The 23,595-nt window shown below is 37.8% G+C and overlaps 1 protein-coding gene across 6 annotated transcripts in view; it reads right to left on the bottom strand.

The window, feature by feature from the left end:
• The window catches only part of Mapkap1 (MAPK associated protein 1), a 282,174-nt gene that overhangs the window by 213,968 nt on the left and 44,611 nt on the right, over positions 1–23,595 (bottom strand). For 5 of the 6 annotated variants that reach the window (XM_045157076.1, XM_045157083.1, XM_004662807.2 and 2 more), the window contains exons 2-4: positions 20,249–20,576; positions 18,422–18,511; positions 6,587–6,735 (exon numbers count right to left, since the gene is read on the bottom strand). In XM_045157076.1, coding sequence (XP_045013011.1) covers positions 6,587–6,735; positions 18,422–18,511; positions 20,249–20,507 — 498 coding nt within the window. In that variant the 5' untranslated portion in view covers positions 20,508–20,576. The remainder of the gene's footprint in view (positions 1–6,586; positions 6,736–18,421; positions 18,512–20,248; positions 20,577–23,595) is intronic. The other variant, XM_045157087.1, reaches the window with a different exon arrangement.

The following is a 23,595-nucleotide window of genomic DNA, read 5'->3' as shown; positions in this document are numbered from 1 at the left end:
TCTAAGTTTGCAACATTTCTTAGTGACTTCACACTAGTATGTAAAATTTTAAGTGACTTTGTTTGAAGAGATCTACTCAGTGCCAATGACTATAGAAAACATTTGTTCATAATTACCCAGACATAGGCTCAAACAATGCTGAAACCAGAGCAGCAGCAAAAATGTATTTAAGGACTATCATCCCAAAATGCTGCTAAAAGCTATTAACCAGTATGTGTTAATTGCCACAGCATTCATATTAATTTTCACTTCAGGCTCGACATTGTGGAATATTTCCCCTGATACATTTTAAACAAAGTTTAATTTAAGGAACTGCTTCTATCAACACTTATGAAAATTAACAGCCAAGCAATTAGCACTCATGAATTATCCCTTCCCCCATGCTCTCTGCAGTTTCCCTGTTAAAACAGTTTCTAACAGAGAAGTGAGTACTTTCTAACAAGTTAGCACAATCAAAGTCACAGTTGTTTAAATGAACCAGAATTGATTCCGCTTTTTCAAGCATTTGTCAGGGCAAATATCCTTTTATATTTAGAGAGTAGCATTTAGCTAAATCAAGTAAGATATTTGACATTTTATTAAAACTTCAAGAAATTACTAATGTCCAACTATCTTTCCAATTGATTTTTTTTAAAGTAGCCACTGCTCTCCAAATAAATAATCAATAAGTAAATATAAAGGAAAGCAATTATCTGTCTTAATCTCTCTGTGGGAAGCAAGGGGCTAAAACCCCACTGCAGCTTCTGCTCTTCTGTTGGCAGTACACCTCTACCTTGTCTGCTACATACCTTGTTTCAGGCAACATCCTAGAACACAGGTTCCTCTCAGTTAATCCTGTCAGCTCAATGGCTTACATAGGAAAGAGCAACCCTGTCCTCCTTCAGGAAGAGACACAGAAGTGAAGTGTGCTAAGTGCTGCCTTTGTGCCACACATATCCTGTTAAACAGGCATCTCATTGAGTCCTCAGGAGGAAGATAAAACTATCATCATCTCATTCTGAACTGGAGCATGGAGGGAGCAAAAACATCTTTTCCTTCTATCCTGCTAAGTTCTTGGCTAAGACCTCTGTAACAAAAAACAGATTAACCACAGAAAAGTATCCAGGTATATTTAATATAAAATTTACATGATTATGAAGTTTTCATAAAGAAATGAAGACCCTCAAGAAACAATGAAACCTGAGTTTGTATTCTGGGTATATGGAAAAGTGGAAAGTTTCAGAAAATATGACAATATAGGGGTGGTGTGAGAACCCAAGTTTGGATCCCCAGAATGCATGTAAAGCCAAATGCAGTATGAAGGTCTATAATCCCAATGAGCACCTACATCAAGACAGGAGGCAGAGAACAGAAAAATCTCCCCGAAGCTTGCAGCCAAACTATCTTGGTAAACATAGCAGTGAATAAGAAACCATGCCTCAAACAAGTCTGCAAGTGAGGAATGACATCCAATGTCCTCTTTCACATGTGTGCACACATTCATACGTACACACACTCACACACTGAAGAAACAAGAGATGGGAAGCATCCCTGGCCCTAGATTTACTTGTTTGAAAAAAAAATTATTTAGGAGAGGGGGAGCGGAGGTAGAGGGGAGGGAGGAGGGGAGGGGAGGGGAGGGGGGAGGGGAGGGGAGGGGGGAGGGGAGGGGGGAGGGGAGGGGGAGGGGAGGGGGGAGGGGAGGGGGGAAGGGAGGGGAGGGGAGGGGGGAAGGGAGGGGAGGGGAGGGGAGGGGAGGGGAGGGGAGGGGAGGGGAGGGGAGGGGAGGGGAGGGGAGGGGAGGGGAGGGGAGGGGAGGGGAGGGGAGGGGAGGGGAGGGGAGGGGAGGAGAGGAGAGGAGAGGAGAGGAGAGGAGAGGAGAGGAGAGGAGAGGAGAGGAGAGGAGAGGAGAGGAGAGGAGAGGAGAGGAGAGGAGAGGAGAGGAGAGGAGAGGAGAGGAGAGAATAGAGGAGGAGCATGCCGGGGCCTCTAGCCACTGCAAAAGAACTCCAGATGCATGTTCCACTTTGTGCATCTGGTTTGATGTGCGTACTGGGAAATTGAACTCGGGTCCTTAGGCTTTGCAAGGCAAGCACCTTTAACCACTGAGTCATTTCCCCAGCTCTAGATTCACTTCTTAAAATATAATGCTGGGGCTGAGGATGCAACACCATGGTAGAATGTTTGCTTAGCATGCATGTGTAAGAGACCTTGGGTTCAATCTCTAATACCGGAGTGAACCACCAACATAACTTCATCTATAACAGGCAGGCACCTCAGGAGCACGTAAGCCAGAACTTCAATACAGTCCACTGTCATGATCTCAAAGCAACTCTAGACACAGGCACATTTTTCACACACAGCAAAATCAGGACTGGAGCAAGAGGTTTTCTGATGTCTTAACCTCAGTAGCAGAGGCACTGTCTTATTAATGAGGCTATTTGAAGATACCTTCTCAATGCCTGTCTAGCACAAGGTGAGAGCCCACAGTCAATCTTCTGCAACCCCTCCCCTCCCATTGAGCCTGATTGTGTCTCATCAGATCACAGCATTCCCTAAAGCCCCTTTGCAGTCTGTCTTGAACTATATTCAAATGACCAGCAAATAGGCATAATAATCTACAGACCAAATCCAGGTCACAGATAGCTTCATCAGTTTGCTAAAGACATAATACTAATACTGACTTAAAAAAATAAAGTCAACCTCCCCCAAAACCAAGTACAGTCCCAAGCATAGCCTTTCTCTCCCAATTTATGCTTTAAAAATATGTGAGCTGGGGCTGGAGAGATGTCTCAGAGCTTAAAAGCACTTGCTTGCAAAGCCTGCTGCCCCAGATTTCATTCCCCATTACCCACAAAAAGCCAGATGCACCTAGTGGCATATGTGTCTGGAGTTTGTTTGCAGAGACAGGAAGCCCTGGTATGTATCCATACTCACTCTCTCTTGTCAAATAGTTATTTTTTAAAAATATTTTTGTATTAACTAAAACAATAATTTTAAAAATAAATTTCAAGCAGCTCCAGGCACCAAAAATTACTTGAAAATATTTGCTTTAATTTAGCATGAAAGCTGAGAGAAGCTTCCCTTTAGCTTCACCAGAACCAACAGTCCTGTTTGCCCAAACTGTTCAGGACGCTAGATATGCTGGCTTAACTGTGTACAATGTGATGGTCGTTCTATACCCAAAACAAAGCCAGATAAAACAAGTCCTTTCTTCCCATCTAACACAGTTTAATCTTAAGGAGGATTTCACAGTAGCTATTCTCTTGAGGAAATACATAATTAAGTAGTTTTTTAGCATATTTAATTAGACCCCAAACTCTTCCTTGTCCCCTTCTCTCCCCAATTATGTACCATTTGCCCAAGAGACCTAAGCAACTCAGTTAATTATGTAAATAAGGCAAGTGCTAGTCCCAAGAAAAACAACATGAATATTTGTACGGAATAAACTGTACATATTTTAGTGGCTTTAACAAATCTTTGCAAAATATATATACTGTGTGTATGTGTTCAAAACCCTTACAATTGAGACAAAAAGCATGGAAATCCAATAACAAGATGGTGAAATTATTAAAACAGAACACTCATTTCATTTCTTAAATATGAGCTGAATAAAAATAAAATAATTTTAAATTACAACAGTAACAAAAATTTAGTGCTGAATGTCAGATGATTTATGGGAAGAATCAATCTGGAAATTATTAAAGTCGACTCACATGGAAAAGGTTTTATTATCAAGGGGATGACATGATCTTAACTCTAGAGGCAGCCATGGCCCTGTTATAACTACTACAATCCCATTATTATGCAATCACAAAATGCTAATTTGATCATTTTGAGGTGTTATTTGAATAGTCATTTTAATTTCTAGGTTACAAAAAGGCTTGACTCAAGTATAATTCTCTATTAATCATTGAGATGTCATTGAATATCATATTGATGCATTTCACAAAGATAAAGAGTAATTTAATATGTACAGTACAATATCCTTCAAATATTAGCCACTTTCATTACATATCTGCCAAATGCATCAATATTAAATAATAGATGAGAACAAGGGTTTAATTGTATTGTAGCAATTGTACTATGTAGGATAATAATAAAATAGCATTGCATTGTAAGACAGACTTATTGATATAAAAATCTTTTTTCATCAATGTGTAATTATGACTGTTCCATGATCACATTTTTATGAATTATAAAAATATTTGGTAAGACAAAGCATAAAGAATGTTAAGTGTAAACACACATCCAGAAAAATAATTCCTATGTGACTAAAAAAATGGCTTTTAAATTTTTTTAAAAAATTTGTCACTAGCACTACAGAATTTAGCTATTGACACTAAACAGTTTACAACTTTCTGACAAATCCAAATCCTATATAATAATAAAAGGAAAACATAATATTTTTCTAAAATATATTTTTTAAAGATTGTGCTAGTTGTTGGCATGAAAGCATTATCACACATTAATTATTCTGACATTTTCTTTCTCAAACAATGAGATTGTATCAGACAACAAAAACAAGGAAATTCCAGGTATGTTGTGCCTGGTGTCTCACACCTATGATCCTAGCACTCAGGAGGCTGAGGCTGGAGAACTACTACAAGTCCAGGCCAGCCTAGGCCAGCAAGGGTTCTAGGCCAACCTGAGCTACAGTGAGACTCTTCTTCAATGAAGGAAAAAAAAAAAAGTAAGTCAGGGAATACAACATTCTAAAAAGTGAGTTCTGGTGTTTTCTGGAGGAAATTCTCAAGCATATTAGGATCTTTATATTATGTATGTACCTTGTTTCTAGATCTTGCTCTCCTTCCCCACAAACATCAATAACCTCACCTGCCAATGACCAAATACCTTTACTTCAGCCTATGGAATTAAACTAAATTGTCTAAGGTAAATGTTTCACACAGAAAACATCTCTTTGCTCACAGATGACAACCAGCAGAACTAGCACATGAGAAAGAAACATGCAAGCATAAGCAAAGAGCTGTTATTAATTGCAATCATGTTAAAAAAAGATAAATTATACAAGGCCCCTACAGGCAACAAGCTATCACTCAGTACCCCACACCACTGCCAGGCAGCAAACGTAATGGCAATAAATTTAAAAAATCAACTGCTACTGTCTCCTGAAAAAACTCTGCTCAGTCAGCAGAGACACAGAGCAGCAGGAATGAGAGGAGGGCACTACACAAGGGACCAAGCTCCATCTGAAACAGGAGCTATTTTTCTAGAAGGAAAATAAACATACTTAAACTGTGAAACAGCAAACTGCTAAAAGAAACAGGAAAAGGGGCTGGAGAGATGGTTTAGTGGTCAAGGAACATGCCAATGAAGCCTAACGACCCAGGTTCGATTCTCCAAGTCACACGTGAGCCAGACATACATGGTGGTGCATGCATCTGGAGTTCGTTTCTACTGGCTAGAGGCCCTGACACACCCATTCTCTTTCTCTTTCTCCCCTCAGTCTCTAATAAAAATAAATAAATAAGCCGGGCGTGGTGGTACACACCTTTAATCCCAGTGCTTGGAAGGCAGAGGTAAGAGGATCGCCATGAGTTCAAGGCCACCCTGGGACTACGTAGTGAATTTCAGGTCAGGTGGGCTAGAGTGAGACCCTACCTCGAAAAACCAAATAAATAAGTAAGTAAGTAAATAAATCTTAAACAGAAAAAAAATAAATAAAGCCATCTCCATAGCAAGCATTAGACAAAGAAATATCCTAGAATTCTGAAGGGAAGATCAAACATCAACCATTTCTACAGTCATATATATAAAGAATCAGACAAGGGCTGGAGAGATGGCTTAGCGGTTAAGCCCTTGCCTGTGAGGCCGAAGGACCCTGGTCCGAGGCTCAATTCCCCAGGACCCACGTTAGCCAGATGCTCAACGGGGTGCAGGCATCTGGAGTTCGTGTGCAGTGGCTGGAGGCCTTAGCACACCCACTGTCTCTCTCTATCTGCCTCTTTCTCTCTGTCGCTCTCAAATAAGTAAATAAAAAAGAAAAATAAACAAACAAACAAAAAAAGAATCAGACAAGTCAATGCAAAGTGTCTCCCAGAGTATTCCAGGCTTCCCCAACATATTGGACCTTCACTCATCGCAATCCAGGTAGTCTAAACTCTCAAATAAAAGGAGTCCAAGGAGATAAAACAAGTAAATAGAAAAGTACAAACAATTCATCCCCTGCCTCTCCTCATCTCTCTCTTGGATATGCACAGACCAGAGTAGGTCAAACTTATTAGCCTCCTGCTTCAGCCTCCCAAGTGTTGAGATTATAGGTGTATACCACCACACTCGGCTTAAAATATGTATTTATATATGGATGTTTACATATATGTATCTGTGAGGATTCAAACAGTCCTGAGATATCTATAAGTACAGAGAAAGAATGATAGAGATCACAAGACTTTTGATTTAACCCTCCTAACATATTACTATAGAAACAATGTGTCCAAACTCCTTCCTTTTTTATATGATTGATCTTAGAAAATGAGAATAGCATTTGATAATACTGAGGCACTCTTGAAACCCTAAATCAAATACCAACAACTCCACTCAGCTGCAGTTCCATTTAAAGGGACAAAGTGTCATCTTTTTCACTTACCTTGCCATCAAACTTGGAATACTCATTAAAAGGGTTGTTCAGCTGCAGAGGGCACTGCTCCAGGCGTACAGATAGTATTGACTGCTTTCCAGAACTTGGAGGCTTCTCTTTGAGGGACTTTTTTTCAAATAGTGACTTTAACTCCTGGGCTAAAATATAAGAGGAAGATAAAAACATTGTTGTGATTACAGACACAGAAACAGTTTGTCCACCTTCCTAAAAACCTTTCCTTGGAATTTTAAGGAACATGTTGAGGGACATGTTCAGGTGTGATGTGTGCAGAAAGCTGCACATCTACTTCCATGTTTATACACTGAAAGGGCAGAAAGCACTGAAAATTGTACAGGCCAGGACTGTCAATGAAGAAGGTCTAGGGATTAAGGAAGGGGGAGAGTCAAAGCAACAAAACAGCCATCATGAGAGTATGCACAGCTGGTGCTCTTCCTAGCTCTACCACCAGCACCTAGCAACTGTATACTTTACTACTCCCTCAGCTTGGCAAACTAGAAAAATCTCAAAGATCTTTCCTGTCTCTAACACTATGTGATTTCAGAAGTTGAAGTCTAAAAGATCATGGTCTACTTCTTCACAAGTTCCAGTGGCAATCTGGAAGCAAAAACAGAGGGAAGGAGAAAGTACTAACACAAGGCAGCATTCACAGCTCAAGTCAATGTATCTCACTGAATCCTCATAGCAGGCCTGTGAGGTGGGTTCTAGCATTATGTCAATTCTGTCAATGTAAAACCAGGTTAGAGTGTATTGACTAGACCTAGGCCATGCAGCTAAGTAAATACCTGGGTTAAGATGTGCACTCAACAGAGGCCCTTGGACAGTAGGTATTGATGAAGAAATAAGACACTCAAAATTTGTTGCTCGAATGTGTGAATAAATCATGATTGGATAAACTGAGAATCGGGTTGGAGAGATGGTCTAGCAGTTAAGGCACTTGCCAATGTCTATACTTTTTCATTCTGTGAATATTAGAAACTGTGTATATTTAGACTTTTTTTTTTTTTTTTTTTTTTTTGAGGTAGGCTCTCACTCCAACTGAGGCTGACCTGGAATTCACTATGTAGTATCTGGTTGGCCTTGAACTCACAACAATCCTCCTATCTCTGCCTCCTGAGTGCTGGGATTAAGGGTCTGTATGCCACACCAGGCTATTCTTAAACTTTTTAAATAAATCAATCTCCGATGGACAAGTTCAATGCCATACTACTCTTGAACAAAGTCAAATAAAACCAAGAGAAATCACTAGACCTCTGAAACAGTTAACTTGGATTTTTTTTTTTTTTAAACTAATTGAAACTACCTTTTCAAGAGGCTGGTCAAGCAAACAAATCTCTGTAGAGTTAAGTGGCCATGAGTCAGAAGATGGTAAAGTGTCTCCTATCCAGGTATGCTCCAACACCACTAATAGAACCACATGTAGTATATGCTCATACAATTGTCATTTAACACTTCCAGTCAGAGATGGTATGTATATATGACAGTGTTACCATAAGATTATATAACCTAGTGACATCATAACCATCATAGTTTGTATAAGTACCTTCTATGAATGTAATATCAACATTGCCTAATAAAATATTTCTTAGCTGGGCATGGTGGCAAACGCCTTTAATCCCAGCCCTTGGGAGGCAGAGGTAGGAGGATTGCCATGAGTTAGAGGCTATCCTGAAACTACACAGTGAATTCCAGGTCAGCCTGGGCTAGAATGAGACCCTACCTCAAAAAACAAACCATACATACATACATACATGTTGCTCTCAAATAAATAAAAATAAGCAAAATTAAGACATATCTTAGAAGGTTTATACATGACAATACTGTCTTTTATTACATATACATACCTATGGTAAAGTTTATAAATTAAGAACAGTAAAAAAAAATCATTATTAACTAATAAAGAAATTATAATAATGACCTATAATAAATTATGTCAAACTTATAAATTGTTTATTTCTAGAATTTCCACATAGCATTTTTAGACTGAAGTTGAAATGAAACTATGGAAAGCAAAACTGAGAAGGGCTGGGCATGGTGGTGCACGCCTTTAAATCCCAGAACTTGGGAGGCAGAGGTAGGAAGATCACCATGAGTTCAAGGTCACCCTGAGACTGCATAGTGAATTCCAAGTCAGCCTGAGCTAGAATGAGACTGTACCTTGGGAAAAAAAAACAAACAGAGAAGGTACTGCATCTAAATCTTTTTGAAATGTGGTACCTGATTGTAGACTCTGAACACATGAGTATATTTAAACATATTAACTGCACTTTCATGACAAAGTGATCTTTTCAGCATTGTAAGTACCTTTCTACATGCACGCTAATAACTTTACGGCTATACTTGAGAAAAGAAAGGAATATCAGTTATTTAATACCAACTATGGGCCTGGAGAAATGCTGGATATGAATTTTCTCAGGTTGTGCTCACATGGGCTGGAGAGATGGCTCAGTGGTTAAGGTGCTTTCCCATAAAGCCTAACAACCCAAGTTCAATTCGCCAGTACCCATATAAATCCAGATGCACAAAGTGGCACATACATCTGGAGTTAGTTTGCAGCAGGTAGAGGCCCTGATATGCCCATTCATTTTCTCGCTCTCCCTCTCCCAACCTCTCCCCCTCTTCCCAGAGTATGGTGGCACACTCAGGAGGCAGAGGTACGTAGGAGGATCACTGTGAGTTTGAGGCCAGCCTGAGAGTACATAGTGAATTCCAGGTCAGCCTGGGCTAGAGTGAGACCCTACCTAGGGAAAAAAAAAAAGTTTAAGTACGGTTTCTATGAATGAAAAAGAATAGACTCTCATGTATTTGCCCTACCTTGAAAAACCAAAATAATAATAATCATTAATGATTATTATTATTTTGGGGTGTGTGTGAGGAAGAATGAGTGTAAGTGAGCACATGTGGAGGTCAGAGGACAACTTAGGATTCTTTTTTGCTTTCCACCTTATCTGAGGCAAGGTTTCTCTCTAGATTCTCCTGCTACTGTTCTTTTCTGTGCTCTCCACAAGCTTCTATGAAATTCTCGAATCTCCACCTCCCACCTTGCTATTAGTGTCAGTATACTGGGATTACAGAAGCCCACCACAACTTCATCACATGTGGTCCAGGGAATCATACTTGGAGACTCTAGCTTGAGTGGAATGTACTTTGTCCACTGAGCCATCTTTCCAGCCCCAGCCTTATGTTTTGAAATGACATCTATCACAGGTGAAATTAAATTGTGTTGATACAAATTACAACAATAGTTGCCCCCAAGGAATAGAATGACCAGAAAGGGCACCTTTGGGGGATATAGAATTGCTCTATATTTCATTGGAGTGGTATTTACAACATTATATATGGTTTTCAAAAATTATCAAACATACATTCACTGCCTATACACTTTGCTGGATATACAATATACCCTCAAAAACATTAACAAAGAAAACCTAAAACATCTTCCTCTACATGCTGGTGACTCTCAATAATTATTTCTGGCACCAAGCATTCCTTAATAGTATAGCCTTATATACTAATTTCATATTTGGTATTTCACTTTAAATGCCCATAACCAAACTCTTGATCTACATAAACCTATCCTTCCCACAGCCTCTCCTCAACCTTGTTTTTTTTTTTTTTTTTGACAAAGGGTCTCATTCTAGCTCAGGCTGACCTGGAATTCACTCTGTAGTCTCAAGGTGGCCTTGAACTCATGGTGATCCTCCTACCTCTGCCTCCCAAGTGCTGGGATTAAAAGCATATGCCACCATGCCTGGTCCCTCAACTCAATCTTATCTGCCAAAGCTTGGAAAATTTCAGCTCTCTCATACCCCAAATTTTATCCATCAACAGATCCTTCAAAAGATATTTGGAACTGCCTCTACAGCTACAAAATTGAAGTGTAATTGCTAAAAGCAAAAGAAAAGAAAATAAATGAGCCCAAGTACAATAATGAATTGGCAGTTCAGTTATAAAGAAAGTAGGGGCTGGGAGATTGCTCAACAGTTAAAGGTGCTTTCTTGCAAGCCTGCTAACAAGAGTTTGATTCCCCGGTACCCACATAGAGCCAGATGCAAGTGGCTTATGCATCCGTGATCCCAACTTGTCTATGGCAATGGAAGGCAGAGCAAGGAGAATCCAGGTAGACTGGTGCACACAAAGCAGCAAAAACAAAACAACAAAGGAGACCCTATCTCAAGCAAAAGAGAAGACAAACTAAGGTTGTCCTCAGACCACCACAAGTGCACATGGCATATGCATGTTCATACACACATGTATCACAAACATCCCTATATCTTTTGTCCAAAGGACAAAAACTAAAAATCCTTAAGGTTTTCTTAGTAATCATATAATTGGTAAAGATGCTGGTATTTCTATTCTGAAACCAAGATTTTCAGCATGAGAGAAAAGACACAAACAAAAATAAAGAAAAAAGTTTAAAAGGATGGTTAAGGAGAAATTTAACCCAGTAAGCACCATCAGTGCAGATTTTGGTCCTTACGTGACACTTACCATTAAAAAGAACCAGATCTTTTGAGAAATAGCTGGTTTTAGATTTAAGGAAGGAAATATATAAAATAACCCTAGAATATGAACCGGGCGTGGTGGTGCACGCCTTTAATCCTAGCACTTGGGAGGCAGAGCTAGGAGGATCACCAAGAGTTCAAGGCCACCCTGAGACTACATAGTGAATTTCAGATCAGCCTGGACTAGAGTGAGACCTGGACTAGAGAGACCCTACCTTGAAAAGAGAGAAAAAAAAAAAAAAAACTACACAAAGAATAACTGCAACAAGCTGAATAATATCAAATATATTTTAATAGCAATACATACCTGTGAGGCAGAAGCAGGAGAAACCCTACAAATTTAAGGCCAGCCTGGTCTACACAGTAAGATCATGTCTCAAAAACATAAAGCACTAAGTTCAAAACGCTACAAAAGAAAAGACCTTCATTGTTTACCTATTAACAAAGAAAAAGAATCAAACACTCTGTCTTTCTGTCTTTCTTGCAGGTAGCATATCTGAAGATAACCAAATAATACGTTAGGGAAAGTTAAAGTTTCCTTGGACATGAAAACCAGCTAATGAATGAGGAATGATTGGTACAATCAGAAGTCACTATTTACAACTTCTACTAAAATACTACATCTAGAAAATGCCTTTTGGGCCACTCAAACCATTTGATGAAAAGCTGTTAGAGCAACTTAATGATGGACAGTCAACACCATTCTCTGCTGTTAATCTCAACACTGTGTTAGCATAAGGCTGTCCACATTTCCTGATATAACATGATGCAAAGTACAAAACAATTAGCAAAATTCAGAATATGGAAAATTCTAGAGGATTAATGGTCCCGTTTCTTCAACAAATGAATTACAGGGAAAAAAGAGATTAAAAAGGAAATGACACACATTAACCAAAGCAGTTTATGGACCTTTAAATCAAATATGAACAAACTAGAAACAAAGAAAAAGAAAAATCAGGGAAATATAAACAGGGGATTAGGTATTTCAGAATATTAAAGAAACAATCTCTTACAACATGTGTTATAAAGAAAATTAAACATTTCTTTAATTTTTAATATATTAAAGAATTTATAAAATAAAGGTAAAATTTTCTAACACTCATATATACATATATGGATATATGAACATGGGTATTAGGGTCTGGCTACGTAACCTAGACTTGGTTTAAAACTCATAACCCTTTTGCCTTGGCCTTCTGAGTGCTGTGATTATACCTGTGTGCCACCATGCCCAGCTAATATAAAATTATTTGTTTTATTAATTTTTTTTAATTTTTGACCTTTCAAGGCAAGGTCTCAAAGTCCAAGCTGGCCTTAAATGCCTGATTCTCCTTCCTCAGCTTCCCAAGTGTTGGGATTACAGGCACATGCAGCAATGCCCATCTTAAAAATTATTTCCTTATTATCAAAGTAATATAAAGAACATTAAGATTAAGATAGCCAGGAATGGTAGCGCACACCTTTAATCCCAGCACTTGGGAGGCACAGGTAGGAGGATCACCATGAGTTCAAGGCCACCCTGAGACTATGTGGCAAATTCCAGATCAGCCTGAGCTAGAGTGAGACCCTACCTTGAAAAAAACAAAAACAAACAAACAAACAAAAAGGACATTAAGATAATATTAAAGCTTTTAGAGAGTAGTGGTATTGCAGTTTTGGTATGTGTTAGAAATGAGTATTTAGTATGAAATTACCAAAATGAATGAATGCATGATATAAAACCAGCCCATTCATAAGGCACAGTTACATGTATTTTCTCTCTCCATCTCCCTCTGCCTCTCCCTTCCCCTCTCTCTGGCAGCACCAGGGATTGAAGGAACCTAGGACCTTGCTCATCGATTCAGGCAAGTGATCAATCACTGAGCTTACATTCCTAGACCAATAGTTACAGTGTTGAAGTTAACCTTCAAAATAAGCTTTTGTTGTTATACACATAATTTAAAAGTTTCCAACAAACACAATGTTGAAAAAAATATCTGGGCATTTAATAATCATCAGGTCTATAAGAAAACATTCACTGTAACAACTGGGAAGATGAGAATGCATATTAAAATCAGTAAGGGTTCTGGTAGAAAAGGGATGCAAAACAAACATATGAATATAATACATTTCTTTGTAGAAACCAATAAGAAAGTGATAGGGAAGCTCATGGTTATACAACCAGAAATTGACTGAGTAGGCCATGCAAAAGTTTCAGGAACTATTTGTTCTCACAAGCAATATAAAAATGGGGGCTGGAGAGATGGCTTAGCAGTTAAGGCACTTGCCTGTAAAGCCAAAGAACCCAAGTTCAATTCCCCAGAACCCACATAAGACAGCTGCACAAGGTGGCACATGCGCCTGGAGTTCATTTGCAGTGGCTAGAAGCCCTGGTGCACACATTCTCTCTCTCTCTCTCCTCTCTTTTAAAATAAAAATCTTTAAGAAAGGGAATATAAAAATGGGACTGAAAAGAAAGCTTAGTGGTAAAGGCACTGCCTGTGAAGCCTAAGGACCCAGGTTTGATTTCCCAGTACTCACATAAACCAGATGCATTAGGTGGTGCATATGTCTAGAGATTTTTGCAGTGGCTAAAGGACCTGGCATGCCCATTCTCTCCCACCCCCTCTCCATCTGCCTCCTTCTCTCTCTCAAATAAAATAAATATTTTAAAAAGAAATATAAAAATGATCATGTTATTAGAATAATTTAAAATAACCCACCTATGCAAATGAAATCTACAATAAATACATCAAAATGTTAACCAGTTACTTCTGTGAGATTGGTAACTTTTTAGAATTTTTCTGATTTCTGTGTCTGTCTCTCTCTTATGTTTAAACTATCGCTAAAGGCTAGAGAGATGGCTTAGCAGTTAAGATGCTTGCCTGTGAAGCCTAACAACCCATGTTCTACTCTCCTGATCCCATGTTAGTCAGACAAACAAAGGTGAGGCAAGCACAAGATCACATATGCCTACTAGGTGGTGCATGTGTCTGGAGTTCGACTTCAGTGACTGAGGCCCTGGAATGCCAATTCTCTCTCTTCCTCTGTCTCTCTCTCATTCTCTCTAAAGTAAAAAATAAATAAATACAAGCTTTAAACTACAGATGATTTGGAAACTCCCTGAACCCTGACCACAGCTGAGAAGGAAGAGAACAAGGGCACTCCAACAAAGCTTCAGGATCAACTCTTGTAAATCAAGTCTTGAAGCCAGATTGGTTGGGTAAATAATTCTGGCTTTGCCACTTATTTGTGAGTAAGGAAATTATAAAAGCTGAGCTCCAGTTCTCTCACCTACAATATAAACTTCTGGAGGATACAGATTTATGGGTCCCCTTTCCCTAACTACTGAATTAAAAATTCCACAGGCAGAGTCTAGAAATATTTACACATGGAATGTCATCATAATATATACTTTGGGATGCACTTCTGATTTATATCTGTCTATAGGAATCATTATTTTTAGAAATCGATTATATAAACATATATTATAGCATAATATAAACATAATATAATAAATATTATAACATATAATATATAACAATATAAACTACATTATCACTGTGAGTTATCTCACTTTGTTTATAAAAAGTTTTATCTTGGGCTGGAGGGATGGTTTAGCAGTTAAGGCCTGCAAAGCCAAAGGACCCAGGTTTGATTCTCCAGGACCCACGTTAGCCAAATGCACAAGGGGGTGCATGCATCTGGACTTCGTTTGCAGTGGCTGGAGGCCCTGGCACACTCAGTCTCTCTCTTTCTCTGTCAAATAAATAAAAAATAAAAATAAATAAAATAAATAAAACTTTATCTTCCAATTAGACTTCAAACTTCTTAAGGACACAATCAAGTATTCCTATGCACATTACATAAAGTTATTATCAAGCAAACAGGTGTTGCAGAAGAAATACTTGTTAAAAACTCAATAAATAGTACATGGGTATATTTTTAAAACAACATCATCAAAAAAGATAATGTGGAGCCTGGGACTTTTCTCAGTGGTTATAGATGCTTGATTTAAAAAAGACAGTGAGGCTAGAGAGATGGTTTAGCAGTTATGGTGCTTGTCTGCGAAGCCTAAGGACCCATGTTCAACCCTCCAGATCCCATGTAAGCCATATATATACTAAGCTATGGGTTAATGATGAAACCCAGCCTAAGAAAAATTCAGAAATCCTCTGTGTTTTGAAGACATTCACACTAGCCATCTGGAACAATCATTGGACAAGCTATGCTGTTCGCCAACATTTCCAAGTACAGACAGCCAGTGAGGACCTTCTCCAGAAATAAGATCACAGAGTCAATTACTGAAATCTGCTAGAGACAGAAAAGAAAAGGAAGGAAATTAGAGGGGAAAAAAATTATACTCAAACAAATAGACACACGACAATATAGTTGCAAATGAAAGCAAAAGGGGAACTCCTCCTTTCACCAGTGTACTCTGAAGCACCAAGCACAGTTAAAGTGGTTCCAAACAAAAGGAGTAAGAGGAAGAGGAAGCAAAGTCTTCTTTATCAGATGTACCAAGAATCAAACTGAGGAACTTATTTATCACATTATATATTATTCTACTTACAGGTGCAATGCTCTATTCAGCCTATTTTTATTGATTTATTACTTTTAAAATATGAAAGTGAACAGAGTAAACAAAAGGTAGATAAATAAATAGAAGTGCTTAAACACACTGTCTTCATTACAAAAGAGTCACAGGAGCTGCAGTAAGACACAGAAATCTGTGGTGGACAAGACAAATGAGGCACGGTGCTTTCAGTGGGTGTTAAACACATTTAACAAGTGCAACATGCAGGAGAGTTATAAAGTATCAAAAACAAAACTAGAGATGTTCTGGGTGTGGTGGCACATGCTTTTTTAATCCCAGCACTCGGAAGGCAGAGGTAGAAGGATCACTGTCACTTTGAGGCCACAATGAGACTACATAGTGAATTCCAGGTCAGCCTGAGCCAGAATGAGATGCTACCTTGAAAAACAAAACAACCAAAATAAATAAATAAATAAATAAATAAAACCTACAGGTAATCAACAAGTGAAATTAAGAAAAAGAAACTAATGGGATGTGTTTTGCTACTGCTGTTTGAGATGTGGGGGGGGTTCTTGCTATGTTGCCAAGGCTGGCCTTCAACTCAAGAATCTCCTGCCTCAGTCTCCTGAGTACTAGGATTACAAGTATATTCTACCATGCTCATGAGAACAGGGTTTCTAGCTCAATACAGACAGGTACTATTTAAAGGCAGTCACTGGGTAACTCATACCTAATGAGGACACTGGAATCTATAATCATAGAAGACAGAAAGAAGCACATGGAGATCCTTTATATGAAAACAAAACTGTGTACAGAATGTGGCTCTATCACACTGTTACCTTCTCAGCTGTAAGCACGAGCAATGATACCTATGCTTTGCAAGTTCAAGATCTTTGCATTAGAGTAGACACATATCAAGTGTCCAGCACAGCACCAGGTAGGCTCTGTTGTTCATGTAACAATAATTAATATTACTAGCCTTCTAATTACTGTATATCAACCAACAGTCACAAAGACTTATTTGGCATCGACCTCACAGTAGCTACAAAATATGAGGGTAAAAATAAAAAAGAAAATGATGACATAAAAATAGAAGAGGGACTAGGTGAAAAGAAGGGGTTCAGTGGAGAAGGGATATGGAAGGAAGGGCAAAAGAAGATGATAGGTGGATTTATGATCAGGGCATATTATGTATATGAATGAAGGTTGTTAATAAAAAGTTCTATGTTTTTACTTTTTTTTTTTTGAGATACGATCTCGTTGTAGCCCAGGCTGACCTGGAATTCACTATGTAGTCTCAGGTGACTCATGAGGATCCTCCCATCTCTCTCCTGAGTGGTGGGATTAAAGGCATGTGCCACCACACCCAGCTGAGTTATTCTTATTTTTTTTAATCTTTTATTTTTGGTAAAAATTTTTGAAGAAATAAACAGAGTGGGCAATGGGCATGTGTCCCTCTGAACAGTACAGAATGGCATGGTGTGTTATTTATAAAATGTCAGGGCTGATGCTGGGTGTGTTGGCGCACACCTTTAATCCCAGCACTCAGGAGGAAGGGATAAGAGGATCTTATGAGTTCAAGGCCACCCTGAGACACCATACTGAATTCCAGGTCAACCTGGGCTAGAGTGAGACTCTACCTTGAAAAACCAAAAAAGAAAAAAAAAAATCCGGGCGTGGTGGCGCACGCCTTTAATCTCAGCAATGGGGAGGCAGAGGTAGGAGGAGCCCCATGAGTTCGAGGCCACCCTGAGACTCCATAGTGAATTCCAGGTCAGCCTGGGCTAGAGTAAGACCCTACCTCAAAAAACCAAAAAAAAAAAAAAAAAAAAAGTCAGGGCTGGAGAGAGGGCTTAGTGATTAAGTGCTTGCCTGTGAAGTCTAAGGACCCCAGTTCGAGGCTCAATTCTCCAGGACCCACGTTATCCAGATGCACAAGGAGGCACATGTGTCTGGACTTTGTTTGCAGTGGCTAGAAACCCTGACACACCACTCTCCTCTCTCACTCCCTACCTCTTTCTCTCGCTCTCTCTCGCTCGCTCGCTCTCAAATAAATAAATAAACAAAAAAAATTTTTTAAATGTCATGTTGAAACACAAAAAGATATTAAAAAGAAATAGATTTATTAGGCAACTATGCCAAAGAGATACTAAGAAGTGCTGGGAGGATAGAGAAGACATTTCTTTAAAAGAAGAAAAAGTCATTATAAAATATTTTAATTAACTAATTAATATTGTAAAATCATTATGAAATATTTAATAGCATTTTACTTTCAGAATTTTTAATCCTTCTTCTGGCTAAGAATGAAGCACTGAAAAGCTGTAATATGGTCTTTACTCATGTACCAGCCTTCACTTATATACCATATGAACACATACCACAAATGCTAATAATATCAGCAACATAATGGATTTTAAACTAGAAGAGTTAGCATATGTACAAAAAAAAATGTTATTAGGAGCACTAATGAGCCAAGGGAAAGTCTAGGGAACTACACAAAGGGGTCTGTAACCTAAAAGACTCATTCAAAAGATTATAGACTTCCCATGGCCATAAGACCAAGGTGCTTGAGTAACAGTTTCACAAAGTTAATCTCTGTGAATTGAAGTGCAAGGTGGCCAAAAGGACGAAACCTAACTAACACATAGCTTCAGAAAGCCAAAACACGCAAGTGAATATAAAGCCAGAAACACAGATGCTATCTTCACAGAGAACTTAAAAGGATGAATTAAAAATGAAAAGTTCGTATATAATATAAACTAAATATACAGATCTCAAATTAAGAATAAAGTAACTTCCATTTACCTGATTGCTTAGAATTTCTCTCTTTCCACTGAATATTTTTGCATTTGATCTGGTTTTGTCTCTCTTTGCGGAGTCGTTCTAATCTTTGAGCTTGAAGAGAAATATTATAACTATAAGTTTGTCAATGAAAGTTTACTATAAATAAAGACATAATTAACTACCTTTATATGAATAAAGATGTTTTATATTGCATATGTAGGAAGAAAGTCATAAAATTTTAAAGGTGGCACCCCTGAAAAGCAAATACCAACAAAAACATGAAAATATTCTTGATTTATAATTGAAATTAGAGGATATAAAACATTAATAGAGATCATAAAGATAGTATTAACATGGAAGAGAATAATAAAATGTGAAAACTTCTGTGATTAATATGACATTTCATTATATAAATCATTAATAACGGTCTTAAAGGAATTTTAATGCACAAATGAACTGAAGTGAATATTACATTACAGGAATAAAATTACTGTTATGAATTACTCTACCCGTTTCAAAAATTAAAGATAAATGAACTCAGACTAGACTATTAAAGTTTTAAATATAAAATCCTTTATCTAAAAATCATGAAAATTATAAAATGTCAAAGCTATATAAATTAGCATAGCTTTTCTTCAGTGGGCTGAAACAGTTTATAGGTAGTAAAATAAATGATTTGTATCTTTGTAACATCAGTCAAACCTTAAAAAGAACAATTTTTCTTTGAAAAATTTTTAGATATGCTGAAAGGATTGCAAAGTAAATTCCTTGGTCACTAACACAACCCACAATTTCAATTAATTATTAGCATTTAAGTGCTACCTAAAGAAGCCCCAGCAACAAGGGTCACCTAGAATTATACACTTGTGATTATCCTGCCACTGAATGATCAACCTTTAAAAATTCATGAAGTGATGCTTTAAAGAAATACCATCCAACATCCATTAACAACTGCTGCATACAATGATCACAATGGAAAAGGACGTCAGAATGGATGCCCTACTGATCTTCAACATCCTATTCATGTACATTGCTAACAGAAGATAAATAAAATTTTTTGTTCAAGTACTTTCAAGGTAGAAATCATATACTTTGCCTTTGTATTATAATAGAAAAACACTGATAATAAACTTGCCATAAACTTACACTATGTTGGTAAAAGCATTCTGATAATGTCATTATATCTAACCAAAACTTATTCAAGAAAAGTACTTTCAATTACAATTAATAATGTAAAGGGTGCAGCCAAAGTAACAGCATCACAAAGCTCTCATCTAGCAGCATTCTCCTAGTAAAATCCATTCTACCTGTCACATAAGATGTCATCTCAATAACCTGCAAGGGAATCAGTTTCAACTAGAGAACTGAGAATCAATGATTCTAAATTATATTCAAACCTTCACTCAAACCCTACTTTGATAAAGATTCCTTTAGATACTGGAAAGTGCTATTAATTATTTTCATCATGAGCGCAAATTATTCTTTTTGATGTCACAAACCCTGAATTCTGAACTACAGCTTTCATGTACCTTTCACCGAAACTGTCCAGCTCCACCTGTAATACCTTCTCATGATCATAATAAACAAGTAAATATTTTCAGTGCTGTGTATTTCCTGCCACTACTTTTCCTGGAAATCAACAAGTTCCTGCTGCTGATCTGGAAATTATATGCTCTGATGGCCTACAACAGTATACCTGTCTTATCAGAAGTATAAATATATACTAAATAATATATCTAACTAAAGACAGTGGTTCTCCCATGAAACCTACTCTAATGTCACACATCATTCTATACACCTGTTTACTGATTCAAAGCTCAGAAGACATGACTGGAAGACAATGTTTACCTGTGTTTGAGCGTCTTCTGATACCAAAGTCCCAACTTGAGGTAATATCGACTGACTGGGCATATACATAGCCCTGAGTCTCACCATTGCTTCCCTGAATTTCTGACCCACTGTCTCCAGGCATTGAAGGAGGATGAATCTTCTCTAGGTCAACATCATGATCAATGAGAACCATCTCACACATTCCCGTGTCATCACTGGTCACATGTGACTGTCGAATATGAGCTAGAATGATAGTTGGATTGTCCAAGAAGGCCATCCTTTCTGTAGGCCAATGTCCTTAAAAGGCTATTTTCTCCTCTTCATATTGTTTCACGAGCTCACCTCCCTAGAAACATGATGTACACAGCAATATTTAAGAATAAGGCAGAAAATGACTAAAACATTTTTCAAACTCAATGCTACTTTGAAAATCGACATTCATCCCTGTACCAACAAGTTTAAAAGGATTGAATCTAAGCTGAGAAGAAATCCTTACAAGCAAAATGGGGCTATGGCGCCAGTCAATGAAATGTCCATGGTATCTGAAAGGAAGGCTTGCTCTCTTACAAAGCAATAGTAGCTCCTAGACAGACTACTCAAAACACATAACTACTGCTGAAACAATAATTTCTTCTTCCTTTCTTCCTTCACTCCCATTTTTATTATTTTATAAGGGTAGGGGAGACAAGTTTCTCAAGTGACATACTAAGGTATGAAACTACATTTTACCAGTTTACATTTCTCCTCCAGTCACATGTTGTGAAGTATTTAAAATGGTCTAAACAAAGCTTTCTGAATTACTAAGTCTTTTTTTAGAAAAGTATGCCACCAAAGTAATTTTGCTCAATAAACATTTTTTTGCTTTCTTTTGATTTAAAATGGTATTTTGCTTTAAAATAAGACTTATTAATCAAAATTGTCTTGCTATAAGATTAACTTCTTATTTCAGAAACCTAATTATGAGAACTGCTTCCTGAATCTAGTTAAGACTGTAATGATATTTATTCTAGGAACTAGATGGTACCTCCTCAGTTCAGTGGGAACATTCAGCAAAGAAAGTATTATAAAACAGTGATTAGAAACTGCCCTACAGTCACAACTAGGTTTAAAACTAAGCCCTATCACTTCCCAGTTACATGATCTTGGAAAATATATTTGATCGTCAACTCCTCTTCCTGCTATCCCCCCTCCACACACACATCAAATAATAGGATTTGAATGCAGGGCTTAGAAAACACTCTACCACTAAGATACATCCCCAGCCCAATTTAATATTGTGAACCTTTCATTTTTCTTTTTTTTTCCAAGTTAGGGTTTCCTGAGCCTTTCTTTTTTATCATTTGTAAGAGATACTGGGGAGAGAGGTAAGGTGCTCAGAAGAGTAAATGACACATAGTTAAACAAATGTCCACTGCTGTTAATGATGGTGGTGGTGGTAAAATTAGCACTAGTGATTCCTGTTTGAAGTAGGAGTAAAAGATGGATCTCATTTTCTTTACAGAGTCCACAGCAGATAAAGTAAGCCCATGGCTCCTTTGTCTCCTTTGTGATAAAGGCACTGTAAGGAAACCAATTTCTTGCTCCTCAGTCATTCTCAAGTATATGGATACTGAAAGCTGGATAGAGTATGTTCCCAGAGGATTTTTATTTTTAAAAATATTTCTAACTATGGCTGCGGATATAGTAGGGTACTTGCCTAATACTGTTCAAGGCCCAAAATTTGATCCCCAGTAGAAAGAAAAAGAAAGTTTTATTTTTGCGTTTTTCTTTTTTATTTCTTTATTTATTTATTTTTCCCAACAGGGTCTCATGTATCCCAGGCTAGTCTTGACCTCACTATGCAGCCACAGATGAATTCTAATCCTCTTGCCTCTGCCTCCCAAGTGCTAAGCTTGTAGGTATATATCATTAAGTCCAGTTTATGCAGTGCTAGGAACTAAACCCAGGAATGCATGTATGCTAGATGTGCTAAAAATTGAAGCCCATCCTCAGTCCCTGTCATTGCTTCTTCCAAGAGATGGAACATGAAAAAAAAATCTAATTACATTACAGTAAGTGAGATTTTAAAAACTTTTCTCTATCAACACATCATTTGATAGTCATTATCTAGTGGGTGTTAAAGATACTGAGATTCAAAGAAAGTCTAATTAGGGAGCACTGCTAATCAGGTAGTTACACTATGTTTAGCCTTTTCTTTCAATATCTTCATAGCTGATTTCCCTTACTCTGAGGCAAATGAGAAATGCAGAGGTGAGTAAGATACCCCTGAATGATACACTGCAATGCAAACCTACTATACCCCTAACACAATGAGATTGTCGAATTTCTGAGATAATGAGTCTTAGACATGTTAATAAGTATTGATTAAAAAATACAAAACATAAAGAGAGCATTTAAATTTTACTTGTAAAAATAAAACTTTTCCTATAATCACAAAGAGATGTATTCACTCATAGAACTACTTGTAAAGGACAGTATCTGTCACAGAACCATGGTGTCATCACCAGCTACAAACAGCTCATGGGGCCATCACAGGAAGCTGACTGCCCTCTGTGAAAGGAAGGAAGCTAGCTTCTGGCAGATGGGTGGAGTGTTCATCTTCACATTGACTAGCTCTTCCCTGCAAAACCAAGGGCTTCAGTAGGAAGCCACATATTTAATGGATGTTCTGGCACTAGAAACAATCAAAAGCCAAGAGTAAAGCAAGAATACACTGAAGTACCCTCAGTAAAATCTTTTTTAGCAAAGTGAATCTACTGCATCTTAACTTGCCTGGAAAGGAAGCAGCAAACATCTCTGAGGGGACAAACCAACTACCCACCTCAAAACACCCCACTAGCAGACAGCTATTCTGTGAAAACATGACTGACTACACATGTTAATGAATCAGTGTGATCCACTTAATGAATACTTATTCAACACCATTTCTGGCAGGGAACTTCACAGGACTTCCCTGGGTAATGTGCTACAGTGCATATCACTGTCTAGCTCCTATTAGGTGTTCTTGAAGACTTGGGCTAAGTTCCACAAGGACAGGAGCCACAACACCACATTCTGGAAACCAAGGATGTTGCACACAGCAGAAATTCAATACATGTTGCTGTCCAACATCCAAAGACTATCCAATTTTGTTGTCGAGATTAAGTCATATATGAACATGTCAGGTGTGTGATTATAAAGAAAGGATTGTATTTTTAAAATTAACACAGATACAAGAGCTTCTCTCCAATATGCCCTTCAAAACTGTCACCTAGGGACACTATCAATTTATTCTAACACTGCTTTTCAGAACCAAGAGAGTATTTTTGTTCATTTCTTAACAGCAGCTAGGTATTATCTAAAGGTATACTTGATTTCCAAAACAA

This window comes from Jaculus jaculus, chromosome 1 (genome assembly GCF_020740685.1).
Source record: "Jaculus jaculus isolate mJacJac1 chromosome 1, mJacJac1.mat.Y.cur, whole genome shotgun sequence".
In the NCBI taxonomy this organism is placed as follows: domain Eukaryota; kingdom Metazoa; phylum Chordata; class Mammalia; order Rodentia; family Dipodidae; genus Jaculus; species Jaculus jaculus.
The sequence above is the reverse complement of the archived record's forward strand: the minus strand, read 5'-3'. Positions and strand labels throughout refer to the sequence as shown.